Source organism: Elephantulus edwardii, unplaced genomic scaffold (assembly GCF_000299155.1).
Source record: "Elephantulus edwardii isolate Elephantulus edwardi_28Jun2011 unplaced genomic scaffold, EleEdw1.0 scaffold00026, whole genome shotgun sequence".
NCBI classification, from domain to species: domain Eukaryota; kingdom Metazoa; phylum Chordata; class Mammalia; order Macroscelidea; family Macroscelididae; genus Elephantulus; species Elephantulus edwardii.
The window spans coordinates 19,224,322-19,239,508 of NW_006399776.1; the positions used below are offsets into that span (position 1 = coordinate 19,224,322).

At 37.9% G+C, this 15,187-nt stretch overlaps 1 protein-coding gene across 1 annotated transcript; it reads left to right on the plus strand.

Moving 5' to 3' along the window:
- Positions 1–4,580: 4,580 nt before the first annotated feature.
- LOC102869531 (olfactory receptor 11H4-like) lies at positions 4,581–5,552 on the plus strand. The gene has a single exon (XM_006883089.1). It carries the CDS (start codon positions 4,608–4,610, stop codon positions 5,550–5,552), a length of 945 nt encoding a protein of 314 aa, XP_006883151.1. The 5' UTR covers positions 4,581–4,607.
- Positions 5,553–15,187: the final 9,635 nt, after the last annotated feature.

Sequence of the window (15,187 nt, forward strand, 5' to 3'; positions counted from 1 at the left end):
TTAAGAAAAGCATAGGAAAGGAAGTCCCTGGACAAAATGGATTGACACAGCAACTGGGGTAATGGAGGTAGATATGTCAGAATCTGTGTGGTTGGCCAGGATAGGGCAGGATTCAGAGATATTATTGAGTATCGGGTCACTATGAGTCTCAGGTGATTCAATGGCACAACAATAACAACAACATAGTCAGATGAAGTCCCTGCGGTGCAGAAGACTAACCATGAGCTGCTAACATAAAGGTATTTTTATTTTTAATTCATTTTAATGAAAGCTTACAGAAACTTAGGGTTTCCAGTCACTGTTGCACTTTTCTCCCTACCAACCCCCTCCACCCTCAATTCGCTCTTCTCCTTGAAAAGAAAGAAAAACTCTTTTGTTGTTATGCAATCCCTCCCCCCAAGTCTACTCCACTATGCAGCCTTCACTCTGGAATTCTGTAATGACAAGAATACCCATTCATATATCCCTTTTAAACAGTTCTCTCCCTCATCTGTTTCAATGCAATATATATCATTCCTCCCCTCCTTTTTCTGTCTTCCCTCAACCCTGATGTCAGTCCCGTTTTACAACAGTGGCCCTTTGCAATATTTGTCCTTTTGTGACTGAGATATTTCACTCAGCATAATGTCCTCCCAGGTCATCCATTTTGCATAGTATTTCATGAGTTTCTTGTTTTTCAATGCTGCATAGTATTCCATTGTGTGAATATACCAGAGCTTCTCTATCCATTCATTTGTTGAGGTACTTGGGTTGTTTCCAGCTCTTTGTGAACAAAGCCGCAATAAACATGGGTGTGTATAACATGAAGGTCTTTGAATCCCTGGGTGAAAATCCAAGCAATCTGCTTTTGTAAAGATTTAAAGACTTGGAAACCCTAAAGGGGCAATTTAATCTGTCTTAAAGGGTCACAATGAGTCAAAATCAACTGAACAGTAGTGCATTTGAGTTTTATTGCTAGACACATATTGTTTTAAAGTGTTTCTTCTCACAGAGAAGGTTAAAAAAAATTTTATCTGCCCCTTAAAAGATCACGGCCATGAAACCCTGTGAGGAAGGGCTATTGCATGTTGTAGAGTCTATTCCAATTAATAGTGTGACCCTGTAGAACAGAGCAATTACGTGCTTAATCAATATTCCACCCATGCTCCTTATGCAGTAGAAAGTCTCCTGAAATATATCTGGTATTTCCCCAGGTTTCCTTGTTTCCTTAACTCACCATGGGAGCTCATTTTAAAACTTACATGAGTCTCCAGGGTTCGAGAGAGCAGGCACTCCAGAGGGAACTTGAGGGAGCCAAAGACCTCCTGGAGCGAGACAGAGTTCTACAATAATCCCTCAGCGGAAGCACAGATTTAAAACTGCTACACCTGAAAGCATTTCAGCAACTTCCTGGAAAACAAGACCCTGGAGGCTCCAGAAACGAAGGAGGTGCAGTAACATCTAATACCCTCAGCTGGGGTTTTCCTCATTAGATGCAACAAGAGTTGCTTGACGCTTGGGTTCTATTCAACTCTTCTGTGCCTGTCCTTCTGTCCTTCTCTTCAAGCTGGGCTAGGACAATCATCGTTACATGTAAGGGAAAAGGAATTATTTCTGTATTTCTATGTTCCACTACAAAAAAGAAATCACCACCATTAAGTCAACTACAACTCCTATCGACTCTATGTATTACAGAGCAGAACCTTCCAAAGATTTTCTTGACTCTGGTTTTGCAAATCACCAGGATTTTCTACCTTTGTTCAACTGGGTAGCTTCAAACTGCCAACAGTTAGGTTAATAGCCAAGGGCAAATCACTTATGTACCTTTAGTATATAATCTTTGTTATATACTATAGAGTGCCTTTTACTATATAAATCTCTTTATCATTGTTCCTCTGAAGACACTCTAAAGTGGTAGCGTAAATAGTACAGTGTAAGAGTCCAGTAAATGAATACAGGACACTTCTATTCATGCATGGCCTAAAAAAGTCACATCTCCTCTCTGAACTCCATCTGCAAAATGAATAGCATAGATCATCCTACCGTTTTATCCAATTTTATTTTATCATTATTAAGGAACATTTTTCTGACAATTAGCTTATTTTCTAGGAGTAATCAGGAGGTATGATTCCACTCTCAGGGTGTCGGAGGAAATCACAGTATGCCACGTGAGGGGCATTTGGGAGACTAAGGAAGCAAGCACTGTTGAGACGGATGGACTGAATTATTGGTTGGTTTTTTTATAATAGAAATGAGCTTGTCCTCTAGTCTGTCACTCACTACAGTAACCTATGAATCCCCAAAGAATGAAAAACAGTATGTTCATGGCATAAAATGGTGACTCTTTCATTCTAAAAGCCTGTTTCCAGATCATAATCTTGGAGGACTGAAAGGATGGAGTATATGAAGAACTCTGTGGAGTCATTTCATTTTGTCAAGTTTGACAATGAAAATTGATTATTTGGGCTGCTTTATTTTGTTCCTCCCACCCCCCACTTATCAATACTTTTACCAAAAGCTACAGGGGGAGATGGATTTGCCAGTGTCTCACTGAACTATCACAGTAAGCAGGTATGGTTCTCAGAACAAAAAGCGGGAGCCTCAGATCCAGTATTCTGTTCCTGCTTTAAATTTGTGAACCTGCGCTTGGTTCCCAAGCTGTAATAGCAAGGAAAGTGGTTTCTACTTCATAAATAACCTTTTTTCAGAGAAGACGATAAATAAATATCTATTTCTCATTGGTTGGGAAATGAACAACTTTATAATTTCTTTATTTTTTTTTTGTGATTCCTTAAACAACCCCCCAAAAAGGAATTAATAATGTCGGAATCCAGATCATAGTTCCAAAGGATCATAAATAATCATTCTCCCTTCAAATTCTTTTTTCTTCTTTTCCTTCCAATTTTTTTCTTTTACACTGAACAAAATTATAATTGATGACAACCAAACGAGGTAATAAGAGATTTAGCAAGAAAACTCAATAGTAAAACTATCATTTTAGTTTTGGAAAATTCTGCTTGAGAATTTTGTAAACATTAATCAAGTACAAGATTAATCTATTGTTTAGAGACATGTATTTATGCATTTTATTTGCTCAAATCTTAAAATATAAAAATGTGTTGCTATTAAAAAGTAAATGTTGTTGTTGCATACCATAGAGTCAGAACTGACCCATACCTGATCCTCTGTTGTGTTTTCAGTAATCACAGGGGGGGAGACTGTCCATCCTTCTCCCCAGAGCAGTTGGTGGCCTTGAACCTTAAGTCAAGGATTGCAGTGCAGCTTCTTGCCACTAGACCACAAGAGTGCCTTATCAGTCCAAAAGTGCATACCAGTTGAAATACTTGGTACTGCAATCCCAGACGTACGCAGTTCAAATCCACCAGATGCTCTGCTGGAGAAGGAGGGAACAATCTCCTCCTGTACCAGTCAGATCTGATTTGATGGTACATGTAAAAATAATACAATAAAAATAATTTTAAAAAAAAAGAAATACTTGAAAATATCCTCCTTTAGAGAATAAAAATAATCTTACCAAATAAAATTTGGTGCCCCATTGTTCTCCAATCCCTTCAGAAAATGCCCTTGTTTTAATCATATAAAAAGACTCACTAAATAACTAACCTTTTGCATTGAAAATGTGTTTTCCTTGAGGGAGCTCTGGTGGCCTCGTGGCAAAGAAGCTGTACTGCAATCGTGAAGGCACGTGGTTCAAATCCACCAGATGCTGTGCTGGAGAAGCATTCTCCTCCTATGCCAGTTGGATCCGATTTGACGGTACACAACAAGAAAAGAAAAATAGATAATTTTTTTAAAACATATATTGTTCTTTAATTCAAAATAGATTGCATCCAAATATGTAAAACGGGATACATCCTTTCTGTATAATGTGTAGCTTGTAAAGCCTGAAATTGAGCATTTGCAAATGTTAGAGATTTGAAAAAGAATATTCTCACTTGTTCTTATTTTAAAGATCTTTGTTTAGCTAGGGTTTGATTTGGTTTTGTTTTGTTTTCAGGTATTGCTCAGCTGGGAAGAGCAAGATATACAAAGAAAATCATTAAGGAAAAACGGGAAGAACAACACCAAGTCTTGTACACATGATGTCTGTGACAATTAAACAAGACTGTTCTGAAAGTCCTGTGTCTTGGCACGAGCTTTATCTTCAAACATCAACTAATTCTGTTGCTAAGGATTAATTCAACCTCACACCAGCTGTCCTCAAAATAAGTTTCTGTTTGTGGTTTGATTTTGGGTTTTTAACAAGGTAAGCTAGATAAGAGAAAGTGAATGAGTTTGTGCATAAAAATCTAACTACTCTGGGAAATAACTGAAAAGCAGAAAAGGTCTTATGCATCAAAAGAAAACAATGAATCTGGTTAAACCATGAGTGTGGAAAACTTTAGGTGCATTGGATCTGAAAAAAGTAATACAGATATAAATAACACCAATATTTAGAATTGCAATCCAAAAGGAGGTCGAATTTATTCCTAATTGATCTCAGAATACATCACACATTGTCCTACAGAGTTCAAGCTCCCTTTTCAATAAAGCCTATGAGATATATGAGAAGAATAGAACCTTGAGTTATTATACTCATTTTTTCCCTCTTCATAGGTATTACACCCATGAATAGGTCAGCAACACAAGTTGTGACTGAGTTTGTCCTCCTCGGGTTCCCTGGTTGCTGGGAGATACAGCTTTTTCTCTTCTCTTTTCTTCTGGTCGTTTATATCCTGACCCTGGTTGGGAATGGAGCCATCATCTGTGCAGTGAGATGGGACCCACGGCTCCATACTCCCATGTACTTCCTGCTGGGTAACTTTGCCTTCCTTGAGATCTGGTATGTTTCCTCTACTGTTCCCAATATGCTAACCAACATTCTTTCCAAGACCAAGGCCATTTCATTTTCTCGTTGTTTCCTGCAGTTCTATTTCTTTTTTTCCCTGGGCACTACTGAATGTCTCTTCCTGGCAGTAATGGCTTATGATAGATACCTGGCCATCTGCCGCCCACTACACTACCCCACCATCATGACTGGGCGGCTCTGTAGCATGCTAGTGTCCCTCTGCTGGCTCACTGGATTTCTTGGCTACCCAATCCCAATTTTCTTTATCTCCCAACTTCCTTTCTGTGGTTCCAATGTCATCGATCACTTCCTGTGTGACATGGACCCACTCATGGCTCTGTCTTGTGCCCCAGCCCCGATTACTGAATTTATTTTCTATACTGAGAGCTCTCTTGTCCTCTTTTTCACTGTTATGTATATTCTTCGATCCTATACTCTGCTGCTCAGAACTGTTTTTCGAGTCCCCTCTGCCGCTGGCCGACGTAAAGCCTTCTCCACATGTGGGTCTCATTTGGTAGTGGTGTGTCTGTTCTACGGAACAGTCATGGTAATGTACGTGAGTCCCACATACGGCATCCCAACTTTGATGCAGAAGATCCTCACTCTAGTCTACTCAGTAATGACACCTCTCTTTAATCCACTGATCTACAGTCTTCGCAATAAGGATATGAAATTTGCCCTGAGGAATGTCCTGTGTAGAATAAGAATGAGCAAAAATTCATGAATCAAAGATGTGCCATATATCCAAGTTGCAGTGAAAACAAAGGTGAAGCCTATCCATTTTTATCATGTTCTTCCAGAACTCATTCTAAAGAGTGAGAGATCAGATATTCTATCTTCTGAGCCCAACATTTCCTTGATCTTCAACAATGAGTGAATCGTTTAATGTCTGTCCTTTTTGGAAGAATAAAATGCATTTGCTAGCTGAGGGAAGTCAGCTTTTGATACACCATCAGTTTTAGAACAAGTCTAATATAACAGCCTTTATTGTATAATAAGGTGAAGTGAGAAACCAGCCAAGGGCCGTTTCTCTCTTATACCTAGTCTAACAGGATTATCTTATCACCCTTTCCTTCTAATAAAAGACTGGGGGGCTGGTTTGGGAAGTATAATCAGAAGAAATTACTGCCTCCGAAAACCCACAAGAGAGAGGGTCAGCTCTGGGTCAACTCTGACGCTACAGTAAACAATAAACAACATAGTCCCTTTGTTTCAAGTTTTAAGTAAAACATACTATATATGAAATTGTTGAAATTCACTTAACTGTCATATTTATCGCATCATAGTATTTATTTACTTGCATGCATTTTTTTAAAGATTTCCTTGAAAATAGGAACTTCCTTTCTTCATTTCTGGATCCCCAGCACACAGTGAGGAGAAATCAGTCTTTACAACTGAGAACTGGCCCAACACTATCAGTGCTGGTATTGCCAGGACTGGCCTGCTGCTCACAGCTAGACTGGTGGAGTGTTCTCTGCTCAATACAAACAATTTCACAGAACACCACTCTCAGACTGATCATTCTGTGAGCAGGACAGATCAAGACAAAAATCAAGACCACTCCATAATCATACCTAAACAGAATAAAAAAACAAGAGCATTATCCAAAGTACAAAAAAATGACCAAAATCCCCCTTTTCTGCCTAATATGTTATTTTTGTTGTTAGGTTCTGTCAAGTTGAATACGGCTCTTACCAATAACTATAGATTTGAACCCTATCCTATGCCAATTTCACAGCCTCATGAGCTCATTGCTGCAAATCATTGTGTCAGTCCACTTAGTTGAGGGTCTTCCTCTCCTGTGCTGTCCCCCATCTTTCCAGGAAAGATATCCTTCTCCAAGGAATAGCCTCTCTTAGCAACATGCCCAAAGTATGAGATATGAAGCTTTGCTGTCCTTGACTCCGAGGAGCACATTGGCTGCACCTTCCCACAACATGTCTGTTTGTCCTTTTTTGACCATGGGATGGATGTTCAGTACTCCTTTCCAACACTGCAATTCGAAGGCATCAATTTTTCTTCTGTCATTCTTTGTCATTGTCCAGCTCTCAGCAGCATAACAAGTGACTAAAAGACTATGATCTAATTCAAATGCACCTTAGTCCTCAAACTAACATCACTTCTCTTCAGTAATTTGGCAAGGAGTCTAACATGAGTGATTACTTTTTCTTTATCAAGTACAGTTTAATATTGTCAGAGCCTTATAGATAAAATTAAAATCCCAAATCATTTCATTTTCTTCTACTTTCTGAGAAAAACTTTCTTCCCCAAACTCTCAAAAAATCACTTAACATAAACCCAAATCTTGCGATAATTACTTTCTAACACTCTGAAAGTACCATAGTTTATAATGGCATATGTTTTCCCTCATTGCAACAGGCCAATAAACTCAATTTCAACTTTGCTCAACTACAAATATGACATAGTGATCTTTTATATGACAGAAATCAAGAGTAGTTCAACACACATAATACAATAGGAGCTTAAATATGTTTATTGAGCTTTATATCTCAAATTTGTTACTTACAAAGTAATATGGAATGGTAATAGCAAAGTAAAATGATATAGAAAGATGACAGACTTCCCTTCTTCACTGCCATTCCCTTCAATCCTCTCTCTGATCCTTTGAGTCAATATCTTTAAATTCTTCTGTGGGTATTCACACTCCTCATAATTGGAACCCTATAAACCCATATTCTTTGTTTCCCAGCATAAGCTCTGGTCATTGTGATCACCTGACTCTTTTACTCTTTAATGTCTACACACCTTTGCTCAGGTGTCTCTTTTATCCCACAGACTCTATTTCATCTTCTACTATGTAATTTAAAAAAGATACTTAACCTTATGATATCTATGGTCTTATTTTATAAAATGAGTATCATTTATATCTCATTATTATAAGGACTATTAAATTAGACAAGTAATGTAAAGAGCTAAAAAACACATAAAAGACTAAGCATATGTTTGCTCCCCTCTCTTTCCTACAATTCAAACCTCAGGTTAAACACATCTTCTTTGAATGAGTTTATGTCTATGTTCATGATGGAAATCATAGAAAGCTAATAATACAGGTATTTTTTTTAAAAACCACACAAAAACAGACAGTTGCTACCTCCCTATTTCTGGAGGCTCCATGTGAATTGTACTCCACAGATTTTTCAATGGCTGACTTTTCAAAAGTAAATCACCAAGTCTTTTGAGGTGTTTCTACATGTCCTCAAAACTTCCAACACTTTGGTTCATATCCAGCCACAAATTAACTTTTTGTACTACCTAAAGCCATATTATGAAGAACAAAGAATGCCAAACAGAAGGATTTAGACATATTAACTTTGAGGAGCTGAGAAAAGAACAATAGGAAAACAGGAAGAGCCTAGATAACATCCTTCATGATCATAAGTATCCATTACTTCCAAATCTGCCACCTTCTCTATTTGAGAAAAGCATTTCACTTCTCCTCCATACCTCCTACAATATGTTCTCTGAAAAAAAGTATTAACTGACACCAATTGACAATTACCAATTATTGTCATCCATTTTTTCGAGGAACAATAACTTTCTTGAATTGACTGAGTCATGCATTGACTCAATAGTGCTGGCTGATGACCTAGTTCGGTCTCCTTTGCCAGGACAAAGAATTAAACTGAGTGGAAAGTAACAGAATTATTGGCTGTGATCAAATCCCATCATTTAGGCCTGGTTATGGGCTGCTCAAAAATAATCCTGGTGTGGGCTGAGCTTTTTTTAGAGCATGCTGTTTGGAGGAAAGGTGAGGAGACAGGAATAAAAGTGAAAGATAGTTTTATTAGAAAAGATACATCACATTCCAGAGAGTGAGATGGGTCATTTCTCCAAAAGTAAAATGGAGAAAAGACATTGGGCCACACATAGCTGACATTTCATTAACAGAGCTGACTCGTTTCAGCATTTCGGTATGTTTCCAGGCTTGAGTCTAAGCCAGTGAGATGATGTCATGGAGAGTTCAAACTTGAGCAGGCAGTTCCAGTTGGTCCCTTGTTCTTGACATCATTCACACACAGAAAACACTATACATGTCAGGATTGAGGCTCTTAGGTCCAATGTTTTTGATTGGGCTCCCTGTTTTTGATTGGGTAGGATCTGATTTTAGGCATTTTATTTTACTTTTGACATGACATTTGTTGATGTGACATGACTTTGGCTTTCTTCTGGCTCTTAACATGACTTTTCAAGCCTTCCTTATATCATTGTTTTCTGCTTTAACATCCTTTATATCTAGCCTCGTTTTATGCTTGACTTTCTCAACTCTGAGCCTAACAAATAACAGCTTTTACAATGGCTCTCAGAGTTACAATTAGATGAACAATATTAGATATTGAATGAACAATTTCAGAAGATGGAGAACTGTGGTAAAACATAAAACGCATGACGATGAAAATAGGAGGTTATTTCTTATTCTCACTCACCTATTCCTTTCCCTATAATTTCATTTTTGCTTTATGAATTCTCTGAAATTTTAGCCCTACAAAGTTGCCAAAATTGAACAATTACGGGTCATATGTCTTGGTCAGTTCCTTAACAGTTCAAAGTCCCTGGGCCTTCTCTGTGGAAAAGAAGATTCTCAGTGCTAAGACAAGAATTGTACCTCTGCATGGGACTCCTTTCTTACATTTCAAGCAGAAACATTTGCTGAGCTACAATTTTCAGAGGCAGCAATTTGACCAAAGGAGATAGTTCATTTTTCTTGTTCCCATCTTTCATAGCTGACCCTCAGGTGAGTTTTCAGAAGCAGTAAACTGCATGAGAAAAGATTGTTCATCTTTCTTCTGCAGAGCAACTGGTGGATTCAAACTATGCACCTTTGCATTGGCAACACAATTTTTACCACTAAACTACAGTAAGTCAGAATATGAGATTGTTGTTGAGTGCCTCCTAACGACCCTATGAACAACAGACCTTAATCCTGTCCTATCCTATGCCATCCTCATCATCTCTGATACACTTGAGCCCATTTCTGCAGTCACCATATCCATCCATCTTATTTGGGGCCTTCCTCTCTTTTGCTGAACCTCTATCTTTCAAAGCATGATATTCCTTCTAAGGAATATTCTAGAAACATGCTCAGAGTATGTGAGGCAAAACTTTGTTATCTTTGTCTCCAAGAAGCTCCCTGACTGCACTTACTCCAAGATATGTCTGTTCATTCTTGTGGCAGTCCATGGGAAATTCAGTACTCTTCTCCAACACCATAACTCAAAGGCATCAATTCTTCCTCTGTCATCCCAATTCATTATCATGCTCTGAGATGCATATCAAGTTATTAGAAAGACTATGGCTTGAATTAGGCATGTCTTAGTCTTCAAACCGACATCACTGCTCTTCAGTATTTTGGAGAAGTCCCTGACAGAGAACGTGTCCAAAGCAATCTGTCTTCTAATCTCCTGACTTTTTTTTAGTTTATTATTTGTGTGTGTGTGTGTGTGTGTGTGTGTGTCTGTGTACTATGAAATCAGATCTGACTGGTACAGGAGGAGATTGCCCCTCCTGCTCCAGCAGAACATCTGGTGGATTTGAACCAAATACCTCTGGGATTGCATTGCAACTTCCTGCCACTATGCCACCAGAGCTCCTAATCTCCTGACTTTTGATACCAAGGGTATTAATTATGGGTCTAAGTAAGATTAAGCCACTGACAGCTTCAACTTTTTCTTCACTTACATTCTATAGTTTTTCATATTTTTTAAGGAATTTATTTTATTATTTTGTGTGCGTACCGTCAAATCGGATCTGACTGGTGCAGGAGGAGATTGTCCCTCCTTCTCCAGCAGAGCATCTGGTGGATTTGAACTGTGTACCTCTAGGATTGCAGTGCAGCTTCTTGTCACTAGGCCACTAGAGCTCCCTTGTTTTTCATATTTTAAAAACTGATGTTATTGTCTCCATATTTTTAGAACTGGCATCATTGTCTCAGAAAAAGAATGATGCTTTATTTTTTTTTTTTATTGCACAGCACTCCTTTATTATACTGATCTGGAAAAAAAAGAGTTAGTATAGTTATGTTCAAACTGGGTTCTGGGCCCCAGTGGCAAGGGCCCAGCAACTGGAACATGATTCAGAAAACACAGTGGAGACACATTTGGACATGGTCTATAGGCATCTCACTGTCGCAAACAGTAAGGCAGGGGAAGGATTCTAAAATACACAGCAGGGTGGACTCCAAGCCCTAAGAGGTCAAGGAGCCTTTTCCCCCACAAGAATGATGCTTTAGAGCATAAAAACAATTTCCAATTTTGGGGGAGCTCTGGTGGCCTAGTGGCAAGAAACTGCAACTACAATCCCAGAGGTGCATGGTTCGCCACCAGATGCTCTGCCAGAGAAGGAGGGGCAATCTCCTCCTGTGCCAGTCAGATCTGATTTGACGGTACACGCACACAAAAATAATAAAATAAAATAAAATTTAAAAAAATAAAAAAACAATTTCCAATTTTAAAAACTATAAAGCTTTTCATTTGAAACAACCTAGATTATTTAAAAAAAAAAAAACCAGGATGGACACACACGAAAAATCAGGAATTCAAAATGAAAGATAATATGCACTGTAGCAGTAACTCCAGTAATGAGAATAGGAAGACAATCTACATTCCACTGATCCATGGGCCCCACATCCTGGAGCATGACCTTTTTCTCACATTTTTCAACAATATTAATGGCTTCCTTGAAAATATTTGCTTAAAGATACACTCTTTTAAGGCATGAGATCATAGCCTTTTGGATCTTCTAAGCATAAGTTGAGATTTAGCAATATTGCCCTAAATTATTTCCAGTACTAGCTTAACTAACTTCTAAGAGTACAAATTTAATGCACACCTGTGTTTATTTTTTCACAATAACAAAGAGTTGGAAACAACCCAATAGCCCATCAACAAACGAATGGATAGAGAAGCTCTGGTATATTCACACAATGGAATACTACGGTGCATTGAAAAAACAAGGAACTCATGAAATATTATACAAAATGTGTGACCCTGGAGGACATTATGCTGAGTGAAATATCTTGGTCACAAAAGGACAAATACTACATAATGCCACTGTTGTAAAACGGGACTGACATCAGGGTTGAGGGAAGACTGAGAAAGAGAGGATAAATAATGTATGCTGCATTGAAACAGATGAGGGAGAGAACGATTTAAAAGGGATATATGATTAGGTATTATTATCATGACAGGAATCTGGAATGAAGGCTGCTTAGTACAGTGGACTTGGGGAGAGGGACTGTATGAAAGAGTTTTTCTTTTACTTTTCAAAGAGAAGAGTGAATTGGGGGGAGAGGTAGGCAGGGAGAAAAGTGCAACAATGAATGAATGGAAACCCTAAGTCTCTGTAAACTTCATTAAAATTAATTTTTTTTAAAGGGGGGGAGGAAGAAGGGAGTTCTGGTGGCCTAGTGGTAAGACGCTGCACTGCAATCCCAGAGGTATGCGGTTCAAATCCACCAGATGCTCTGCTGGAGAAGGAGGGGGCAATCTCCTCCTGTACCAGTCAGATCTGATTTGACGGTACATGTAAAAATAATACAATAAAAATTAAAAAGAAATTTTTTTTAAAAAGGGGGCAGAAGAGTATAATCTTAACTAATTTAGAGACGTATATGAGGGAAAGAATTAGCTTAACTAACCTATGGGAGTATAAGGAAAAAGGTTAATCATGAGAAACAGTTGATTAAAGGGTTTGAAGAGAAAATTAATCAGTAAATGAGTGAGAAAGATTTCAAACATAGTACTGGAACTTATTAAGACTGCTCTCTCAATAAGTTTGTTAAGTTATAGAGCAATTGAAAGTACATGAAGGCCTCTAAAGTCATTAGCCTTAAAATAGTCCAAAACTCAATATTAAGGAAACAAACAGCCAAATAAAAAATGGCGAATGATATGAACATGATTTCATAAAACAGCATGTACAGTTGTCAGATAAGCCCATGAAAAGATGCACAACATCATGCGTCACTTAAGGAAGTGAAAATTAAAGTCAAAATGAATCACTACTGCATGCTTATGAAAATGCCTAGCATTTTAAAAACTGACAATAGTAAATACTGGCAAACAAACATTTATATATTGCTCACAGAACTGCAAAATGTCACAGTCACTTGGGAGAGGATTTGACAATTTCTTAAAGAGCTCAATATAGACTCACCCTGTGATCAATCACACTCCTAAGGTAATTTGAAAACTTGCATCTATCAAAATAACCTGCATACAACGGCTTATTGCTGTTTTAATCATCGTCAACAAAACCGAGAAGCAACTAAGATATCCTTCCACAGGAAAATGGGTACATAAACTGTGGGTGCATGCATAAAACAGAAAATTATTCAGCAATAAAAATGAATGAGCTCGTGAATCACACAACATGATCGATGTTAGAAAGAAATGCATGTTCAAAAGATAAAGAAGAATCACAAGACTATAAAAACTATGATTCCAGCTATATAGCATCCTGGAAAAGGCAAACCACAGGGGTGGAAGACATATTCATGATTATCAGGGAATGGGTTGACTACACAGAGGATATACAAGTTCTTTCATAGTGAAAGAATTCTTTTTTCTTACAACACTTGGTTAATCGGCAGATATAAGAATCTGTGCATTTGTCAAAACTCATAAAAGTGTACCTGAGAAAAAATTTAACATGTGAAAACAAACAAAAAATAGATAAACCAGGTTGTAAAGGAATCTCAAAATGGAATACCCACTGCCACCAAATCAGTTCCTAATCATAGTGACTCTCCATCAAGTGTCCAAGGTTATAAACTTTTACACAAGAAAATTCACCATCTTTCTTTCTCCCATGGAAAGACTGGAGGATTCTAAATACTAACCACTCAGTTAGTAACTCAGTATGTTGCTAATCACTACACCATCATGGCTTCTAAGATGGACTATAGACTATGACAAATAAATGTATCTTGTTATAAATGTGCCACATAACTTCACTAAGTATATTTCAGGTGAGGTGCATTTCAGAAGGAGCTTACCTAAGTAACTTTGGAAAATTATATTTTTACTAGAAACTATAAGGCTAAAGGCTAAAGCACTACACATAAACACTGTACTCTAGTAAATTTGTTTTTCACAAGAGTGTGAGTTCCTAATTCTGGAATTGTTTTACATATGTAGCCATGGTTGGAAAGTAAATGAATAGTGGATAAGAACTGGACATCTCACTTTGCTGGTTTCCTATTGTTGCTATAAAATTAGTGGTTTAAAACAGCATAAATGTATTTTCCTACTGTTCTGGAAGTCATAAATCCATAACTAGTCTCACTGGACTAAAACTAAGATGTCAGCAGGACTGAATGCTCAAAAAGAAAATGTTTCCTTGCTTCTAGTTTCTAGGGGCTACATGCATTTCTTGGCTACTGTCCCTTCCTCCCCCTTCAATTCTAGCAGCATGGCATCTTCCCATTTCTCCCTTAAATTATCACCTGACCTTCTGTGTCTTGTGTGTGCTCATATCTGTATAAACTTTTAACTTTCTTCCATAGTAGTTGTCATAGTTAGCCAAAGCTACTTCACAGATACTACAAGTGGATGGCTTTAACAAACAAATGTATTCTCTTACATTTATTGTATTCGCTGTTGTTGTTATGTGTCATCAAGTCAGAACTAACTCATAGCTGACTAGGAGATTGCCCATCTTTCTCCCACAGAGCAACTGGTGTATTCCACCCACATACCTTTGGGTAGGCAGCACAACTTCTTACAACTAAGCTTCCTCTTTTACAGTTTAACAGGCTACTCTGAAGAAATGGGCAAAAAACAATACCCCAGGAATTGATGGAATACCAATTGACATATTTCAACAGAAAGATGAAGCCCTGGATGTTCTCACCAGGTTATGCTAAGAAATTTGGAGGACAACTAGCTTGCCAACTGAATGGAGGACATCCATATATATTCATATTCTCCAAAAACATGATCCAACAGAGTGTGGGATTATAGAGCAATACTACCACATCCAAGCAAGACCTTGCTGAAAATTATCAAAAAGTGACTAGACCAGTATATCGGCAGAGAGCTGCCAGAAGTACAAAGTAGGTTTAAAAGAGGCCATGACAATAGGGATCCCATTGCAATGTCAGATGGCTCTTGGCTAAACACAGAGAATACTACAAGAATGTCTATTTATGTTTTATTGACTGTGCAAAGGCATTTGACTATGTGGATCACAACAAATTGTGGTTACCATTGAAAAGAATGAGAATCCCAGAACACTGGAGTGTGTTCATGTGAAACTGATACCTAGACCAAGAAGCTGTTGTCTGACCAGACCAAAGGAATACCACACGGTTCAAAATCAAGAAAGAAGTGTTTCAGGGGT

Excerpts from the sequence above, each read along its gene's own strand:
- LOC102869531 (XM_006883089.1), top strand. The coding sequence starts at position 4,608 with ATGAATAGGTCAGCAACACAAGTTGTGACTGAGTTTGTCCTCCTCGGG.